Genomic DNA, 19,945 nt, shown 5'->3' with positions numbered 1-19,945 from the left:
AAACCTTTTCCTTCATCATATTATGTTTAGGCTGATTTTGTATTTGGTAAGTGACCACGAGTTATTGGCTACCTTTAAAGGTCTGGCCTAGATACTAGCTTTAGTTTTTCACCAGACTCATGTAATCTTTTTAAAAAAATACAAAAAAGAGGGCAATGGGTCAGCAAACTACAGCAGTTACACCTCTTTATAGTTGCATGCGTACACATCCACCTAGAAAGTAGTCCATTTCAGTGCCAAGAGCTGTAGGCCAGTCTCTGCTTTCATTTCATTTTGCGGTAAGTAATTTTTTAAAAATGTTTTCTAAAAATGTGCATACCCATTTAGACATTTGTATTTTTCTACTTTTATTACTTTTCCATTTTTAATAATATTACAAATGTTCGGGGGGGGAAGAAGAACACAGGTTTGCCAGGCTTATTAGTTTTGCCAATGCTCGTTGTCAGTATGGTACCCTGTAGTAGAAATCCAAGAGACCTCTCTAAAGCGGAAAGCATCAAGGTATTTTTCTAAGAAAACTGGAAAAAACTGAAAATTCAGAAAAATAACAATCAACTTACTAGGAGTATTAATGGGTAACCCAGTGTGAGGGTTAATCCTTAGATGCTGCTCTCTTAACTTTATAAAAGAACGAAAAAAATGAAAGAAAGTTGTAAAGAAAGGAAGAACCGCGCACATTGAAGCGGGAAAAACAACGCCACACTCAAATCCAGTCAGTCATATTAGAATATTTTATTGACTACATAACTTCTCGTTACTGCACAATACAAGAACATGAAAAGTGACATTTTTGATCCCTTGCACACGCAGTGACCCTAAATACAAAACCACTTTCTGAAGTTATTTTCCTGAAGAGCTCTCGGCTGCGTTTAGTTGTAGGTCATGTATCTGGGCGTGGCGCTGAACTTGGCATACGATTTGATGACTTTATTGACAGCTTCGAGGAAGTCCTTCTCGGTGGCCACTTTTCGACGGGCACGAATAGCGAACATTCCTGCCTCTGTGCACACACTTCGGATTTCAGCGCCTTTGAAACAGGAGAAAAAAATAAAAAACACAAAACATGTTAAGTTTAGTTCGATTTCACGAAAATAAAGCGACGGGGAAAATCCATGGATCATAAGCAGGCTTACCGGTGCTGTTGGGGCAGAGTCGAGCCAGCAGCTCAAAGCGAATGTCTCGCTCGACACTCATGGAGCGGGCGTGGATCTTGAAGATGTGAGTCCGACCCTAAGATGCACAAAAACATTGTTTAAGGCACAGAATATTCTGTGATCAAAATAGGTTCCTAGGGCTCCCAATACCACAAAAATTCAGTCATGATTTTTTTCCTAAAGCAAATATATCCGCTTTGTTTCTGACATCACACCTTACATGTCAGTGAAAATCTCAACGATATTAGCAAAGCATACAATAGTCGCAGTCATTGACTATATTTAACGTTGTCCTATCTCAGGAGCTAGGAGAGCATTACAGTTTTATCATTAATGAGCACCAATAAACTAGACCGTAAACATAAGGCAAAACAAAGCATGCGAATTGAGTTTGTTCATGTAGAGGGGGGGAAATAAGACCTAGATGTTTAATTATTCTCTTGTGAGTACTTGGATCTTTAAAGATATCTGCTCTGTGGACTTCCTGTAAGGTTTCTTTAGTGTTTAAAAAGGCTGTGAACATCTCTGATAAAACAGATACAAGCGTGCCCACCACACAAGCATTTAACTAGACAGCCGACCCGTGGAGTCACTTTGCGGGTCTGGCAGCAAAGCGCCAAATCAAGATGAATAGTTCAGTCACTTGACACAAAGATGGCTTGAAAGCCTTGTTGTTTGTTATCCATTTCAAACAATCACCAATGAGAATGGAATTCCTAGTGTTGGTCATGTACCCTAGGTACCAGAGCAAGTCTATAAAACAAAGTATGCACAATCATCTCTGCTGGCAAATCCCTTCAGGATGGGTGAGGGATGCAACAGAAGGTATCAGAAGAGCATGCGCAGAATGCAGAAGAGTCATGTTTTACAGACGGTATCAAAGACAGGTCGCAGTAAAGAGCCATGAAATTAGGCAGGCATGGGAAATTAGTAGGATGCGCCAGGCATCACAAGTCTTAAGCCCTAACGAATAAAACTAAGTACCCAAAGATTTATTAAAGATATGTCAATGATCTTCCACTCTCTTGCTCAGATTAATCTCCAAATATATTCACCCTTTAAACAGAATACTCTCATAAATGCTCAAGGAACTCCAACTGTTGTTTAAACTGTTTGGTATTTAATGCCTTCCTGCGAGCAACAGGGCAGGAAAAAGGAAGACAGTTTAAAGATCCCAGAAAATTAAAGAGGTAACTCGGAGAAGAACAAGTTAGTTACCTTCGGGAAAGCTCTTTGTAGTAGAGACTCTAGGCGGTGGGAGGCGGCGGCATGCAGCTCAGCACTGACACCATTCCGACTTGGAAAGGACCTGCAGCGCCAAATAGGTGCCACACCAGTGTGCGGACGTCAGTTGCTTTCGTAGCTGTCCATGCTTCTAGACACAGAGCTCCAACAGCAAGTTGAGCTTTGGCCAGTGTGTAGATTAATAGACTCCGGATCTTTTTAATGGACAGAGTGCAATTCACAGAACAAAAAAAACAAGCTTATAGCCTGAATGCCCCGCACGTTCTGGGGGTAAGGCACATAACCAAACTGTGTCCAGAATGGCTCCAAAAAAAGGGAGCATCTGAGAAGGAGTCAGGAGTGACTTTGGCACATTTATAGTGAACTCCAAAGATGACAGGAGGTTCGTCATAGTCTGGAGGTGGTGTTCGACTGCCTGGGGCAAGCCTTCATTCAACAGCAATTAACAAGGTAGTGGAAGACTAGGACCCCTGACCTCTGAAGAGGTGCTGCTACCACAGCCAACACTTTAGAGACAACCAAAGGGACACTGGTGAGCACAGCAAACTGCTCCTGTCCCACCACGAACAGCAGGTAGCACCAATGGGCCTGCAGGACAGGTATATAGAAATAGGGATCATGCAAATCCAACGGCACCATCCAGTTTCCAGAGTCACAGGCAGACAAGACCTGGGTCAAGGTGAGCATTCAAATGTGTCCTTCCAGAGGAAGGCGTTGAGAGGGCACATATCTAAAACGGGACAACGGTCTCCATCCTTTCTTTGACACTAGAAAGCAGCAGGAATAATAGCTCCAACCAACTTCTGTCACAGGCAATATCTCCATAGCCCTTTGGCCAAAAGGGCCTCAGTTTCCTGGCTTAAGACGGACAGATGTTCCCCCTTCAGTCATTCTGGGGACAGTGGAATGAGCGGCAGAAACCGCTATGAAGGGTAGGTCGTACCCCTGCTGGACAATTTGCAGGACCCACCTGTCTGATATTATGGCCCGCCAACCCATTAAGAATCACTGAATCCTGCCTACAACCAGGCGGCTATGCTCCTACCAAACAACCTAAAGGAGTTTGGTAGGTGGGGCCACATTCAGTAGACTGACTGGTAAGCTATCCCTGAACTCAGGGGTTGGTAAGTACCATGGCATCAGCACTGCTGCTCACCCTGCGGAGGCTGGTGGTATGGAGCATCTCTACTGACCTGCAAAAGGTAGTGCAAGGTGGATGCGCCTGGGGAAAAGGGGCAGATAAGCCAAGGGAGCGTGTTGTAGCCTTGCTCTTTTTAAGCACTCCAGAGTGGAATCTGCCTGGTCCCCAAACAGATGAGTCCCGTCAAAACGCATGTCCTTAAGAGAGGAGTGGACAGCACCTGAAAAGCCTGTCGACCTCAAAACTACGTCTGGCGACAGATTTCAACACTAGTGCCAATGGCTCGTCCAATGGAAACCAAGGCCAGAATGGAGTTTGAATTTAGCAGCGTCATAGCTGCCCTGTACGGCTTGGGTTAGGACATCTTGAAGGTCCTCCGGGACTTGAGCTACCGAATCCCAAAGGGCATGGTAACAGTGGCCCAGCAGGCAACTGGCAATTCAGACTCGGGGGCCAACCTAGTGGTAGAAAATCCCAAAGGTATCTACCCTTTTGGACTCCCTATCTGAGGGAGTAGTTGGACAAGTATTAGGATTTGTTCAACTGATGGAAGTTGACACCTCCAAGATCTCAAGAGAGAGGTGCTAAGACAAAAAGGTGAGGTCACCGGGGGACAGTGAGCAGCACATTGCAATTTGATGATTTGCTGAGGGGCCACAGCAAGGTTTGGCCAAGCCCCTAGGAGGGTATCAGTAAGCGCCTCATTGAAAGGTAGTAGGGGATCAGTAATGGTTTGCCCCGGCTGGAGTACCTAAATCTGGAAATTGTTTTTGACCTCTAAGGAGGGGTGCTGGAGGCTGAGAACCTTTGCCGCCCTCCGCATTACCATTACAAAGGAAACGTTCTTCAGGGAAAGGTCCTCAGGGCGAGACAAGGCAGGAATCAGGAGGGTATCTCTGAGGTCATCACACTAGTTTTCATATTATTGGCCGATTTCATCTCCTGCATCATAGTTATTATCTGAATCCGTCCCAAACTAGAAATGTAGCGTGTGAGATCTGCCCTGTGGAGGTGGGACACTATGCAAGTCAGATGGAGATGGTTGCATTTCAACAGAAAAAGCGTGCGGCCTCAGTCGAGGTTAGAGCGGCACAGACTCGAAGGTCAGAGAGCACAATGGGCACTTTGTCTTCTGGCGTCAGTGGAATCCATGGTGATGACACTCCTGGAACCTGCGTGGAGCAGGAGTCGGTATGGGGGTAGGGAGCGGCCAAGTGATGGGTTCACAGGATCCACCTGGCCCCAAGGGCGAACTCACCTGGGGTGTCCCTAATGAATGGCTTCCGGGATCCTTGGGGCCCGCAGGCGAGCCAGAGGGAGTTGGAAAGGATCCAAAGATTCAGAGCTTGGTCATGCAGAAATATTTATCTGCCTCAGTGTCACAGTGGGTCTTGTAAACTTGGGTTGGTGCCAGAACAGGCTACAGGATGAGCAACAAAGTACACCGACTTTAGGAGCGCGATCAAGGCATGGTGATACCCATGCTCCTTCTCAGGAGTACGAGAGTGAAGGGAAGCGAGTCCCACGTAGATTTTTTATGTTTTTCTTGGAATCACCTGAAAATTTAAAGCGTGACTATGATCGAACTCTGCAACTTCTGGACTGGAACCGGGACCAAGAGTGACACTTGGAAGTGTAGTCTTTCGGAGCTTAGCGACAGAGTTTCACCTCGTTGTCCTATGAGGCCGTTGGGTTATCACTGCCACTCGCAGAAGGCATTGTCATCGTAACTCGAACCCAGGCACCACAGGCAAGCCTGATGAGGATCGGACACAGACATTTGCTTGTGACAGTTCTTCCAAGGTTTAAAATCTATAATTTAGGGAACTGACTTCAGCATAAGGGAGAGGCACCTATATTGGCTCTGCATGTCATTTGCAGGGCAGAACGGCATCTGTTAAGACCCACAGTGCTACCTAATGGCACGCAGATGTACTGCTAAAAAGTTTTCAGACCCAGTGTGACACCTGGGGCATATGTAAAAGGTAAGGAATCTACAGTTAGAAGCCTCTGTCCCAAATGGTGTTCAGTATTCAGAACACTGGTTGGTAATGCATCAATGCAGGAGAGTCACGTATAAACCCTCTTCTACAAGATGCCAATATGTTTTCCTTTTCATTACGAAAATTTGTTAGAAATCTCTACCCTTACAGGGTGAAGTGTTTTATAATATTTATTTGAGCATTATCAGACATTTATTTACACAGCATTACCATATCGCCTAGAATGCACTTCAGAGTGCTCAATTAAACATGGACAATTGTGGAGCGAGTGTCCTTTGTGAATAAACAAGTGTTAACAGAATTATACATTTGAGGTCTGACTTGGGTACAGTTCAGAAGGTTTCTGACATCCAATAACCTACAAATGGAGGAAAAGTGGTGCATGGCATTTGAAAAGGAAAATGCTACTTACCAGTATGCATCTGTTCTTAGCATGTAGAGCTGCAGGTTCTTACACTGTGCATTAGATCTCCACCTGGTGTTGGGCTCGGATGATTGCATGTTGTTGTCGTCTTGGAAGAAGTCTTTGTAGTCACGAGATAGGAGACTCCTCCCTTGGACGATAGTGCGCATGGGCATCGGCTCCATCCTTAGATTGTTTTTCGCCATGATGGGAAATGATGGAGTTTGTAGAAAGAAGGAAGGATGTCCATGCATGTATATCTAATTAAGATAGAACTGGAACAGATACAGGCCCCGGGGAGGCGGGAGGGCGTGCAAGAATCTGCAGCTCTACATGCCAATAACAGATGCATACTGGTAAGTAGCATTTTCCGTTCGAGGCATATGAGCTGCAGATCTTACACTGTGCAGTGATTGTACAGCAGTGTCTCTCCTAGCGGTGGTCACCTGTATCTGTTGCAGTAGTTTGAAAGAGGGTTTTGAGGACAGCTTGGCCTACTGCAGCTTGCTGCTTAGCTTGCTCATAAACACAATAGTATTTAGTGAAGGTGTATTTTGTAGACCATGTTGCTGCCTTGCAGATGTCTTCTAGGGGAATGTTCCCTAAGAAAGCCATGGAGGCTCCTAGTTTGAGTGTGGAATGCGCTCTAGGAGGAACTGTTAATGTACGTTTTGCCTTGTGATAGCATATTTGTAGCATATTTGTATACATTTAACAATCCACCTTGCAATTCCTGATTTTGAAATGGGGTTGCCTTTGTGTGGTGGAGAGAAAGCTGCAAACAGTTGCTTTGTTTTACGAAAGGATTTAGTCCTATCACTGTAATAGAGAAGAGTTATTTTTACATCTAGTGTGTGTAGGGCTCTTTCTGCTACAGAGTCTGGGTTTTGAAAAAACACTGGTAACTCTACCGATTGATTTAGATGAAAAGGAGTAATTACCTTAGGAAGGAATTTAGGATTAGTCCTTAGAACCACCTTGTTACGGTGTAACTGTAAAAATGGTTCTTGTATAGTGAAAGCTTGTATCTCACTAGCTCTTCTAAGAGAGTTAATAGCAATAAGGAAATCTGTTTTCCATGTGAGAAATTGAATATGCTACTTACCAGTATGCATCTGTTCTTGGCATGTAGGGCTGCTAACATTCATATCTAGTGCATAGATCGCCGCCTAGTGTTGGGTCTGGATGATTGCACATTGTTGTCCTGGAAGAGTCTTCGAAGTATCACGAGATAGGTGGCTCCTCCCCTGGACTACAGTGCGCATGGTCATCAACTCCATCCCCAGATTGTTTTTAGCCATTGTGGCAGAGATGGAGTGAAATAGTGTAAAGGATGTCCATGCTAATGATGAATGCAAGAGAGTATCTGCAGCCGCTACGGGCACCGGGGAGGAGGGCGGGCGATATGAATGTTAGCAGCCCTACATGCCAAGAACAGATGCATACTGGTAAGTAGCATATTCAGTTCGAGGCATGTGGGCTGCTAAATTCATATCTAGTGCATAGAATACACAGCAGTCCCTCCATTAAGGGCTGTTGCCCGTGCCAGCTGCAGAAGCTTGAAAAAGTGTCTTGAGAACAGCCTGTCCTACAGCTGCTTGCTGTTTGGAATGCACATCTACACAGTAATGTTTGGTAAATGTGTGTGGTGTAGACCATGTGGCTGCTCTACAAATGTCTTCCAAGGGAATGTTCCCCAGGAAAGCCATGGAGGCCCCCAATTTGCGTGTGGAGTGCGCCCTTGGGGGTATTGTTAAAGTACGTTTAGCCTTTTGATAACAGATTTGAATGCACTTAACAATCCATCTGGCTATTCCTGCTTTGGAAATGGGGTTGCCTTTGTGCTGTGCTGAGAAGGCAACAAAAAGTTGTTGTGTCTTTCTAAAGTGTTGTGTTCTGTCAATGTAGTACATTAACGCCCTCCTAACCACTAATGTATGAAGCATTCTTTCTGCTACTGTTTGTGGGTTTTGGAAGAATGCAGGCAGGTCAATAGTTTGGTTGATATGAAACTGTGACACCACCTTAGGAAGGAATTTGGGGTTAGTGCAGAGCACTACCCTGTTGGAATGTATTTGGATGAACGGCTCTTGGATTGTGAGCGCTTGCAGCTCACTAACACGTCTGAGCGATGTGATAGCAATGAGAAAAGCCACTTTCCATGTTAGAAACTGAATTTCACAGGAGTGCAGTGGCTCAAAAGGTGGCCCATCAGCCTAGTGAGGACCACATTGAGGTTCCACACTGGAGCTGGTGGTATTCTTGGAGGAATGACTCGCTTCAGTCCCTCTAGGAAGGCTTTAATGGCAGGCACCCTGAAAACAGAGAGGTGCTGCCTATTCTGGAGATAAGCCGCTATGGCGGATAAATGTATCCGAATGGAAGCGTACGCTAGATTGCATTTGTAAAGATGTAACAAATAGCAGATGATGTTAGGAATGGATGCATCTAGCGGGGTGATATTGTTGTCTGTACAGTAAATGACAAACCGCTTCCATTTTGCTGCATAGCAAGCTCTGGTCGTGGGCTTCCTTGCCTCCCGGATGATGTCCATGCATTCCGGAGGCAGGTTGAGGTAGCCAAATTCTAAGACTTCAGGAGCCAGATCGCCAGATTGAGCTGTTGCGGATCTGGATGCTGAATGTCGCCATGGTTCTGCATCAAGAGCCTGGATGTGAGATGCAGCCTTTGATGCGGTACCACGGAAAGTTCTAGAAACGTGGTGTACCATGGTTGGCGTGCCCATGTTGGAGCAACCAGGATGAGAATCATCGAGTGTTGCTTTAGCTTTCTTGCCACCAGCGGAATGAGAGGCGCTGGGGGAAAAGCGTACGCAAATTTGCCTGACCAGTTCATCCATATCGCATTCCCTTGCGATTCCGGGTGAGGGAACCTGGCGGCAAAGCTTTGGCATTTTGCGTTTTCCCTCGTGGCAAACAGGTCTATCTCTGGATGACCCCACTGCTGGAAGTACGGGTGGAGTACTGATGGATGTATCTCCCACTCGTGCATTTGATGGCTGTACCTGCTGAGCAGATCCGCCATCTGATTGTCCTTGCCTGGGAGGTGTTCCGCCATGAGGAAAATGTTCCTCTGAATGGCCCACTTCCACATGTCCTGAGCCAGATGAGACAGCTGTGGTGAGTGAGTACCTCCCTGCTTTTGGATGTAGTACATGGCTGTCATGTTGTCCGTCCGGATCAACACGACTTTGTTGCACAAATGTACTTTGAAGGACTTTATCGCCATGAAGATTGCCATCAATTCCAGGTAGTTGATGTGCAACTTCTGCTGCTGGGTGGACCACAGTCCCTGCACAGTGTAGTGGAGCACATGCGCTCCCCACCCTTGGAGAGATGCGTCCGTTGTTAGGATTATCTGTGGCACTGGCTCTTGGAACTGTCGTCCCTTGCGAAGGTTGTGTGGATTCCACCAAAGCAGAGAGTTGTATGCCCGACCGGTCACCAACACTAGGTCTGTCAGTTGTCCCCGAGCCTGTGTCCACTGATTTGCCAAGCATTCTTGGAGCGGACGCATGTGCAAAACCTCGCGTGCGGGACTATGAAGATGCAGGAGGCCATCATGCCTATCAACTGCATGAACACTCTCGCTGGTAGGGAGTGTTGCGGTCTGAACTTTTGGATCAGCGACTGAATGCTGTTGATTCTGACTGGGTTTGGCTGAGCCATAGCAGTCAGGGTGTTTATTGTTGCGCCCAGATACTGCCGCACATGGTTTGGTTGAAGGTGCGACTTTGGGTAGTTAAGCGAGAACCCCAGACTGAAGGAGTTGAATAGTGTGGGACATGTCTGCGGCGCACTGTTGTTCCGACTCTTTGCTTGAACAAGCCACTCGTCTAGGTACGGGTAGACATGTATGTTCTGTCTCCTGAGGTGCGCCGCCACTGTCGCCAGACACTTTGTAAACACTCTGGGGGCAGTAGTCACCCCGAAGGGTAGGACTTTGAACTGATAGTGCCTGTTTTGAATGGTGAACCTGAGGTATTTTCTGTGGGATGGGTGGAGTGGGATGTGGAAATAAGCATCCTTGAGGTCCAAGGTTGCTAGGAAGTCCCCTTGATTGAGCAGGGGAAGAATTTGTTGCAGTGTCAGCATGTGAAAGTGTTCTGACAGTATGTACATGTTGAGGGGGCGTAGATCCAGAATAGGTCTGAGGGATCCGTCCTTTTTTGGGATGAGGAAGTACAGGGAATAGACCCCTGTGCCTTCCTCTTCCACTGGTACGAGCTCGATTGCGCCTTTTTGCAGCATCACCAGGACTTCCTGCTGCAATAAGTGCAAGTGCTCTGCCGACATAGGACGGTGTCTTGGGGGAATGTTGGGAGGAGTGGATGTTAACTCCAAACAGTAACCGTACTGGATAAGTTTTCTCACCCACCTGTCTGTGGTGATGGACGTCCAGACTGGCAGGAACTGCTGGAGTCTCCCCCCGACAGGTGTTGTATGGTCGGGGGGCAGTGACAGAGAGTCACTGTTTGCTGGCGGCAGAGGAACGGGAGTTGTTGTTCCCTCTGCCTCTGCCCTTGGCACTGTTACCTCTGTAACCCCCTCTACCCTGCTTGGGGTACGAGGATTGTGCACCACCCTTCGTGAATTGTGTTTGTTGACCCAAGTGTCCTCTGGTAACACCACGTGCTCCTGAGCGACGAAAAGTGCTTCCCCTGAATTGTTGTGACTGAAGCGCCCCCATGGACTTAGCAGTCTCGTTGTCCTTTTTAATCTTTTCAAGGGTGGTGTCTACATCTGGACCAAACAGTCTGTCAGGATTGACGGGCTGGTTGAGTATTGTAGTTTGAATGTCAGGCTTAAATCCAGATATACGAAGCCAAGCTTGTCGCCTTAACATGACGCTAGTGTTAATTCCCCTAGCCGCTGTATCTGCCACATCAAGTGCACACTTTATTGCAGCGTTTGAGATAAGCTTTCCCTCTTGTATGAGCATTTCGGCTGCTTCCTTAAACTCATCAGGTAGGTGTTGAAGGAGCTGTTCTAGGGTGTCGTAATGCGCCCTATCGTATCGTGCCAATAGTGCCTGTGTGCTTGCTATACGCCATACATTGGCAGCCTGCGCAGCCACCCTTTTGCCGGATGCCTCAAGCACTTTCGACTCCTTGTCTGGGGAGGAGCTTCACCCGTTGTTTGGGAGTTTGCCCTCTTGCGGGCATTGGCGACCACCAACGAGTCCAGAGGCAACTGTCCACGAATATATGCAGGATCTCCAGGTGCTGGCCTGTATTTTTTCTCGATACGTGGGTTCACCACTCTTGCCCTGGTAGGTTCCTTAAAGATCTCTGGGGCATGTTTAAGGTCACCTTTGAGCATAGGAAGTATATTAACTGTTCTTTCTGAGACAGAGAAAGTGTCAAACAAAAAATCTTCCTCCACCGGGTCAGCATGCATGTCCACATCATGATTTGCTGCTGCCCGTTCTATTAAAGCATTAAATGCTGCAGAATCCTCTGTTGGAGATGTACGTGGCCAAAAACCCTGTGGATCTTGTACCACCTGATGTCCACCTTGGTCCCCAGTGTCGTCATATGAGTCCTGCTGAACATCAGGGTCATTGTCAACTGGGAAATTGTATTGGTCATCTTGTTCATCATCCTCTCCTCCTGATTGGTTGGGTGAAGGAGATGGACTTCTTCTTGGTGGTGGCAGAATAGGTTCAACAAGGGCAGGAATGTCCTGTGCTGGCCTCTTCTTCTTTAGTGGAATAACATAGGATTCCAGTGGTTGGGAAGTGATTTTCCTCTTGTAGAGGGTCAATTTCCCTGTGTGGGCATCGATGTAATGCTCAGATTGTTCTTCTGAGGCTTGATGCTGATCCGAGCGGGCCTTTTGCGTCGAAGGATCCGACGTGTTAGCGATTTTTGGCACCGATCTCGGTGCAAATGCTTTCGGTGCCACCTTAGGTGGCAGAGTGTAGAGAAGCTTGGTCGAGGTCTTTGGAGGTGTGTCCACCGATTTTGGAGCCGATGTCGTGGAAGCCGTTGACGACAAAGTCTTCTCCCGAATACGTTTGAGGGAGTCGGTCACCTGCTTTGTGAAGGAGGCAGAGGGTTTGGTAACCGACGGCCGATGTTCGGTGGCGTCGGAGTCCCCCGGTGTGGATGAGATTTGCGTCGACGAATCCTCGGCTGCAACGTGTCGCGGCTCCGTTGGAGTCTTTGGCGCCGACGCCATTGCTGCAGATCCGGCATCCATGTGCCGATGCGTAGTGCCTGCGGCCTTCGGGTCGTGGCCTTTAGTCGCTTTCGATTCGATTGCGCGTTTACTTGATGGCGCCGGAGGAGCGTCCGAAGGCGTGTCAACAGTCTTAGATGTCCGTGCCGGAGCAACTGTGCTCGACACTTGATGGACGGCCTTCTTAGAGGATGGCTCCTTGCGCACCTTTTGCGACGCTGTCGACTCGACAGCCTTCTTCGACTTCGGTGGGCCTGAGGGCGACGGAGTCGATGAAGGAGCAGGCTTCGATACTTTTTGTTGGACGTCGGCCATTTTAGGTGTTGTCGAATCCGATGGTTTCGGTTTCGATTTTGGCTGGACGTCGGCCATCTTTGGTGCCGTCGAATCCGAAGGTTTTGGTTTCGGTTTCGATATGTGAAATGGCGGCTCCGCTTGAGTGTCCGTGGCCGGGCCAGAAGGCGGGCCGGGGATAGCGGTGCAGGGTCGTGGGTAAGGCCGAGTGGCGATCCCGTGACCTGAGCCTGAGTAATGTAGACTTCGGGGCATAGCTCTTCCTCTGAGCTATCTTCCGCGGCCCCATAAACTTCTTCGTCGTCCCCTACCTCCTCGACGTATTCAAGGTCTTGGGCCTGTCCTTCGACGTGTTCCTCGGGATCGGCCTGGACCTCCGTCGGCGGTGGTGAAATCTGGAGATGATGGCTACCGCCTTCTTCCGCGGGGTCGTCGAATATGTCGTCGGGTGCCGGCGCCGCTCGCTGGGCCTCGAGGCGCGCCGCGCGCCGATGCTTGAGCGTCTTCTTGGACCTGAACTTAAAGCAGGCCATGCAGTTTTCTTCGTTGTGGTCCGGTGATAGGCATTTATTACAGACCGGATGCACATCGATATGTGGATATTTGGATCCACAGACGGGGCAGAACTTGAACGGGCTCCGCTCCATGTTAAGTTCGTCGGGTCTTGCTGCGACGAGAGGGCCTCGATGTCCGAAGAGTTACTTGACTCCGTAGATTTCCGGCTCAGAGAGTCGGACAACGCTCGAGACCGTTCGCAAACAATACCGACGCAGGTAACGAAGGCCTTTTGGCCTTAAGAACAAACTTTTTTCGGTTCCGACACGGAGACGTCGTAACCACATCCGAACCCAATGGCGGAAAAAAACAATCTGGGGATGGAGTCGATGCCCATGCGCACTGTAGTCCAGGGGAGGAGCCACCTATCTCGTGATACTTCGAAGACTCTTCCAGGACAACAATGTGCAATCATCCGGACCCAACACTAGGCGGCGATCTATGCACTAGATATGAATTTAGCAGCCCACATGCCTCGAACTGCAATTCACATTTATGTAAAGGTTCAAAAGGGGGGCCCATGAGCCTTGTAAGCCCAATGTTTAGGTTCCACACTGGAGATGATGGTAACCTAGGAGGAATGATTCTCTTTAATCCTTCCATAAAAGCCTTGATTGCAGGTACTCTAAATATTGACATATGTTGTCTGTTTTGTAGATATGCTGTAATGGCTGCAAGATGTAAACGTATAGATGAATATGCTAGATTACATCTTTGTAAATGGAGAAGGTAACAGATGATATTTTGGATGGAAGCATCTAGAGGATCAATTTGATTGTTAGTGCAGTAAATGGCAAATCTCTTCCATTTTGCAGCATAGCAAGCTCTAGTAGTAGGTCTTCTGGCTTCTTTAATGATATTCATACAGTCTGGTGGTAGGTTAACGTAACCAAACTCTAAGACTTCAGGAGCCAGATCGCCAGATTCAGTTGACTTGGATCTGGATGCCTGATGTCTTCATGGTTCTGCGTTAGCATTGATGGTGTCGGAGACAGTTTTTGGTGTGGAACTAGAGAGAGTTCTAGTAGTGTGGTGAACCACGGTTGGTGTGCCCATGTGGGAGCTACCAGGATCAGTTTCAGAGACTGTTGTCTGAGCTTGCGTACCACTAGTGGTATTAGTGGGGTTGGCGGAAAAGCATACGCAAATCTGCCTGACCAGTTCATCCATATCGCATTGCCCTTGGACAACGGGTGTGGAAACCTGGTGGCAAAGGTTGGGCATTTTGCGTTTTCGTGTGTGGCAAACAGGTCTATGTCTGGATGACCCCACTTGTGAAAGAATGGTTGAAGAACTTGCAGATGTAGTTCCCATTTGTGAATCTGTTGTGTCTGTCGACTTAACAGATCAGCTATCTGATTGTGAACTCCTGGAAGGTGTTCTGCAAGCAGATATATCTTTTGTGGAATGGCCCATCTCCAAATGTTTTGTGCGAGCTGGGACGGTTGCAGCGAATGTGTGCCTCCTTGTTTCTGTATGTAGTACATGGCTGTCATGTTGTCCGTTCGGATTAAGACAGCTTTGTTTTGTATGTGTACTTGGAAGGACTTCAGTGCCAGGAAAGTCGCCGTGAACTCTAGGTGATTGATGTGAAGCCCCTTTTGTTGAGCAGTCCATCTTCCCTGAGTTGTCTGGTGGAGCAGATGTGCTCCCCATCCTGTCAGGGATGCGTCTGTTGTCAGTACTATCTGTGGAACAGGCTCGAGGAACGTCCGCCCTCTGGACAAGTTTTTGGTGTTCCACCATTGCAGAGAGCGATGTGTGCGGCTGTCCACCAACACCAGGTCTGTCAGTTGTCCTTGTGCCTGATTCTACTGATGTGCTAGACATTCCTGCAATGGACGCATGTGTAGTTTTGCATATGGTACAATAAAAATGCAAGATGCCATCATGCCTATTAGTTGCATGAATACTCTGGCTGGAAGAGAGTGTTGGTTTTGAAACCTTGAGATTAAGGTTTGAATGCTCTGTATCATGGCTGGACTGGGATAAGCTAGAGCTGTACTGGTGTTTATGGTAGCCCCTAGGTATTGATGTACATGAGAGGGCTGTAGATGTGACGGTGTGGTTTATTGTAAACCCCAAGTTGTGCAGTGTCTGAATTGTTTGAGATGTGTGTTGAACACACTGGTTGAATGACTTGGCTTTTATAAGCCAATCGTCTAAGTATGGGAAGACATGGATCTGTTGTCTTCTGAGATGTGCTGCTACTACTGCTAAGCACTTTGTGAACACTCTTGGTGCTGTTGTTACCCCGAATGGAAGGACTTTGAATTGATAGTGTTGTCCTTCTAGCACAAACCGGAGATACTTCCTGTGAGAAGGATGTAAGGGAATGTGAAAGTAGGCTTCTTTGAGGTCTAGTGTAGTGAGGAAATCGCCTTGTTGCAATAATGGGAGCATTTGTGGTAAAGTGATCATGTGAAAATGATCTGAGTGTATGTACAGATTGAGAGGCCTCAAATCTAAAATTGGTCTTCGTGTCCCATCCTTTTTGGGTAATAGAAAGTAGAGTGAGTAGACTCCTGTTCCTTGATGTTGCAATGGAACTAGCTCTATTGCATCTTTTTGTAGCAATGAGAGAACCTCTTGTTGGAGCAGCGTTAGATGGTCTGTGGACATTGGATGCTGTCTGGGTGGTATATTTGGAGGGGTAGCTCTAAGCTCTAGGCAGTAACCATACTGGATAATCGGTCTTACCCACCTGTCTGTTGTGATGGAGTTCCAGACAGGTAGGAACTGTGTTAATCTCCGCCCTACAGGAGTGGTATGCTGTTGGGGGAGTTGAAGGAAGTCACTGTTTAGTGGTGGAAGAGGATCGATTGTTGTTGTTACCTCGACCTCTTCCCTTATTGTTATTAACTCTGTACCCCCTCTGAAGTATCCTTTATTAGAGGATGCTTGTGTATTTGTCTTGAAGGAAGCTGCTCCAGCTTGTTTGGAGCCTCCTCTGTAGAAGGAGCGACGAAAGGAGCCTCTAGCTTGGGTGGACTGCCGAGCTCCCATAGACTTGGCTGTGTCAGTGTCTTTTTTCATTTTTTCCAAGGGCTGTGTCTACTTCTGGACCAAACAATTGTTGTTGGTTGAATGGTTGATTTAAGATAGTGGTCTGTACCTCTTGCTTAAATCCTGAAATGCGTAGCCAAGCGTGACGTCTAAGAACGACACTGGTGTTTATTGCCCTGGATGCAGTATCTGCTACATCTAGTGCGCATTTAATGGAGGCATTAGATATAAGCTTACCCTCTTGTATGAGGTCATCTGCTTGTGCCTTATATTGATCAGGTAGATGTTGTAGGAGCTTTTCTAGCTGATCATAGTGAGCCCTGTCATATCTTGCTAGGAGGGCCTGTGTGTTAGCAATGCGCCATGCATTACTAGCTTTGGCAGCTATTCTTTTCCCTGAAGCATCTATGATTTTGGATTCTTTATCAGGAGGTGGTGCTTCTCCTGCTGTTTGTGAGTTTGCCCTTTTCCTAGCATTTGAAACTACTAGGGAGTCTAAGGGTAGCTGTCCTTTAATGTAAGCAGGATCCCCAGGAGCTGCTCTGTACTTTCTCTATCCTTGGGTTTAAGATTCTAGCCCGTACAGGATCTTTAAACACTTCTGGTGCATGTTTAATGACTGCTTTAATCATTGGCAGTATTTGCACAGATTTTTGGGATAGTTCAAAAGTGTCCAGTAAAAAGTCCAATTCTGCCTCATCTAAATGCATGGTGACATTGTGGTAGATGGCAGCCCTATTAATTAAGTGTCCAAACCCAATATTGTCTTCTGGAGGAGAAGGTTTAGATGGATATATATGTGGGTCAGGAATATCTGGTATATCCTGTGGGTTTGGATACTCCCAGTCTGGTAAACATGTAGGGTAGGGAAAGGGTCGTCTGGGTCTTTCCCTCACCCCATGCTATACTGATCATCAGCATCCTGAGGAGGTGTATGTTGTGGAGAATTTTGAGGTGAAATGTTTAAAGGGAGAGCAGGAGAGGGAGATACAGGATAAGAAAGGTGCATAGGAGATGTGGCAGAGTCCTTCTTCTTGACAGGCACTGGAGGTGTAGGTGCTGTATCTGACTTAATCTTCCTGTGTGGTGTGGTGGAAACATGTCCTGTCTCTGGGTCTATGTATATGCTCTTTTGCAGAGGATCAGGTCTGAAAAGCTCTTCTTCAGAAATTGCTTTCGGCGCTGATTCTTTCGGCTCCGGGCCTGGTTTTTATCTGTCTTTAGCCTTAGGAGTTGTTGTATAGTCCTGTGGCGTAGTTTTCAGCACCAAAGGTATCATTTTCGGAGTCAAGGCCTGGTTCAAGGGCTTGGAGGCTTCGGAAACAGGTTTAGTGGGTTTCGGCACCGAGATTTTGGGGTAGAAGCAGGTTTATTGGTTTCGGTGCCATATTGTCTTTAGGAGTCGACGGTTTCTGGGTCTTTTTTGGAACCCGGACTTCTTTCGGTTTCGGTGCCGAGGGAGCTGGTCGTATCGACACGTGCGGTTTGCTCGGTAAGGAGCTACCAGAAGGCTTTAATATTTTTTCGGAGCCGGGCTCGATGGCGGGGCTTTGGAAGCAATGTCTCAGTCTCGACTGGGCCCCGAAGGCGGAGTTTTGACCTTAGCCTTAGGTGGTTGGGCTTGGGTAGCAGCAGTTGTACTCACGCGTTGACCTGATGGTATGAAGTCATCGGAGTCATCTGCCTCAGATACGATCTGGAGATCTGAATCATCCTCGGGGACACTTGGACCTTCATCCAAGATATCCACCGGTTCCGGAGCTGATCTCTGCATGTCGCGTCGACGGGCCCTCTGATCTCGAATGGTCTTCTTGGATCGGAAGGACGCACAAGCTGTGCAGTTCGACTCGTCGTGTTCCGGTGATAAACACAGGTTACACACCTCGTGATGGTCGCTGTGTGGAAATTTTGCTCCACACTCGGGGCATCTTTTGAATGGTGTTCTTTCCATGAGGTGTAGGCCTCACTGCATGGGTAGGCCCGACGGCCCGCGTCGACGACCGGAATCGAAGTGAAGAGGTTGAGTCTATGTATATTAAAGTTAAAGTTAGTTTTAGAAAGTTTTGCGCGTCAAAGTCTTCGAAAAGTCGATTTTCAAAGCGGAGCGGAAAAGTTTCATCCGAACCCAGTGGCGGAAAAAACATACTAAGGATGGAGCCGATGCCCATGCGCACTATCGTCCAAGGGAGAAGTCACCTATCTCGTGACTACAAAGACTTCTTCCAAGACGACAACATGCAATCATCTGAACCCAACACCAGGTGGCGATTAAATGCGCAGTGTAAGATCTACAGCTCATATGCCTCGAACAATAGGTTTACCTTACAGGGATATTGCAGATGGAGTCACGTCAAGGGTACAATGTGGGTTTTTTGATTGGCCGAGGTATGTGTTGTGTTCTCTGCACTCCCTCTAATGGCTGCTGTCACCAATTTTCTTAGCTCTTTGAGACCTGGATGTTTGTTGGTGACCTTACGAGATTTAGGATGAGGTCAGATTGTTGACTAGGCCTGCCATGCGATGGTCTAGTGACTGTGGTTCAGCCAACCCCAATTGTAATCTGCAGGCTGGATTTTGAAAGGGTCAATGAATCCACTTTAGAGCTGGACCAGATATTTTAATAGACTCTTTTTAACTTGAAACCAGAAAGGCTTGGTTCACAGGAACAGAGAGTAGCAGTGTCAAATGACTGCATTGCTTTTAGGAAAATAGGAGGTCCACTGGATTGTTGTCAATATAGTTTCTGTGCCTCTTTTCAGTCTAATACCGACCACCATCTGTGAATGTGATCGAGTGGTAATTTCACCTTCAAGAAATCTGCTGGAATACAGCAAATAGGAGGCTGCTTCTTAGGCCGCAGATACCTTTGCTTTGGAAGAATGTTGGATTTTTTTCCAAAGGCGAGACAATAATTGAATGCTTCGGGGGATAGAGGACTGTTCCCTCAGGTAAGGAAACACTGCCACGGTTTAGGCTACCAGTGGCGAAAGCTGGGAGGTAAAATGAGTACATGCTCTGTGGGAAGCACAACTTCGCTGTAAAAAGGGTAAAGATCTATGTTCTGCACCTCTGCATAGCCGCAGCATGGGTCTGTGTGCCTCCATGATATATACTTAATCAGAGGTTTAAAATCTACATGGTAAATAAGTCAGCACATGGGCATTACATATCAAAATGTTGTGCCAGTCTATGAGAATGTATTACTAATCTAGATGAACTGTAATCTGCCCACGGTCGTATTTATTTAATTATAGGTTTTGTATAGTGCCCATATCACCCCCAAAGGGGTATCTCTGCGCTTCGAACAGTGCTGCAGGAAGGCCGACAGGGCAGATTTGAGAACAGAACGATCTTGAGATGCTTTCTGAATGGGAGATAGTCAGAACATTGTCTCAGATTGAAGGGGAGCTGGTTCCAATAAAGGGGAGCGAGGCAGAAAAAGCTTTCCCACCCAACCTTTATTTCCTGACCCGGGGTACCAAGAGAAGAGATTTGGTTCCTGAGCGAAGAGTCCTGGAAATTCAATGGTAATTAAATTTCTCCGCGAGATAGGAGGGGTCATTGTTATACAAGACCTTGTGAACAGCACAGCAGGTTTTAAACTTAATCCGCGTACGCACCGGGAGCCAATGAAGCTGTTGGAGGAGAGGAAGGGAGGCAGTTTTCGGGGGGGCATTCAAGACAAGGTGTGCTGCTGTGTTCTGAACCACCTGCGATCTGCATAACAAGGAATCGTTGGCTGAGACCAGGCGAGCGTTGCAGTAGTCTAAGCCGCTTAATACCATTGTCTGAATAAGGGTTTTACGTGTGGAATCTGGGAGAAAAGGAAAAACTTGCCGTAACAAACCCAACACATATGCTAAAATAACCATTATTCCTGTTGAACCTCACAGCAAACCAGCATGCTTTGCGAAATAACATAACAACGTATGCCTCAATAT

General features: G+C 47.2%; 1 protein-coding gene across 1 annotated transcript in view; it reads right to left on the bottom strand.

Moving 5' to 3' along the window:
* Window positions 1-713: 713 nt before the first annotated feature.
* PSMC2 (proteasome 26S subunit, ATPase 2) overlaps window positions 714-19,945 on the bottom strand; it is a 116,867-nt gene continuing 97,635 nt past the window's right edge. Inside the window, exons 11-12 of the mRNA XM_078679460.1 lie at window positions 1,134-1,230; window positions 714-1,027 (exon numbers count right to left, since the gene is read on the bottom strand). Of these exons, the coding sequence (XP_078535586.1) occupies window positions 870-1,027; window positions 1,134-1,230 (255 nt within the window). The 3' untranslated portion in view covers window positions 714-869. The remainder of the gene's footprint in view (window positions 1,028-1,133; window positions 1,231-19,945) is intronic.

This window comes from Lissotriton helveticus, chromosome 1_1 (genome assembly GCF_964261635.1).
Source record: "Lissotriton helveticus chromosome 1_1, aLisHel1.1, whole genome shotgun sequence".
Lineage (NCBI taxonomy): Eukaryota > Metazoa > Chordata > Amphibia > Caudata > Salamandridae > Lissotriton > Lissotriton helveticus.
The sequence above is the reverse complement of the archived record's forward strand: the minus strand, read 5'-3'. Positions and strand labels throughout refer to the sequence as shown.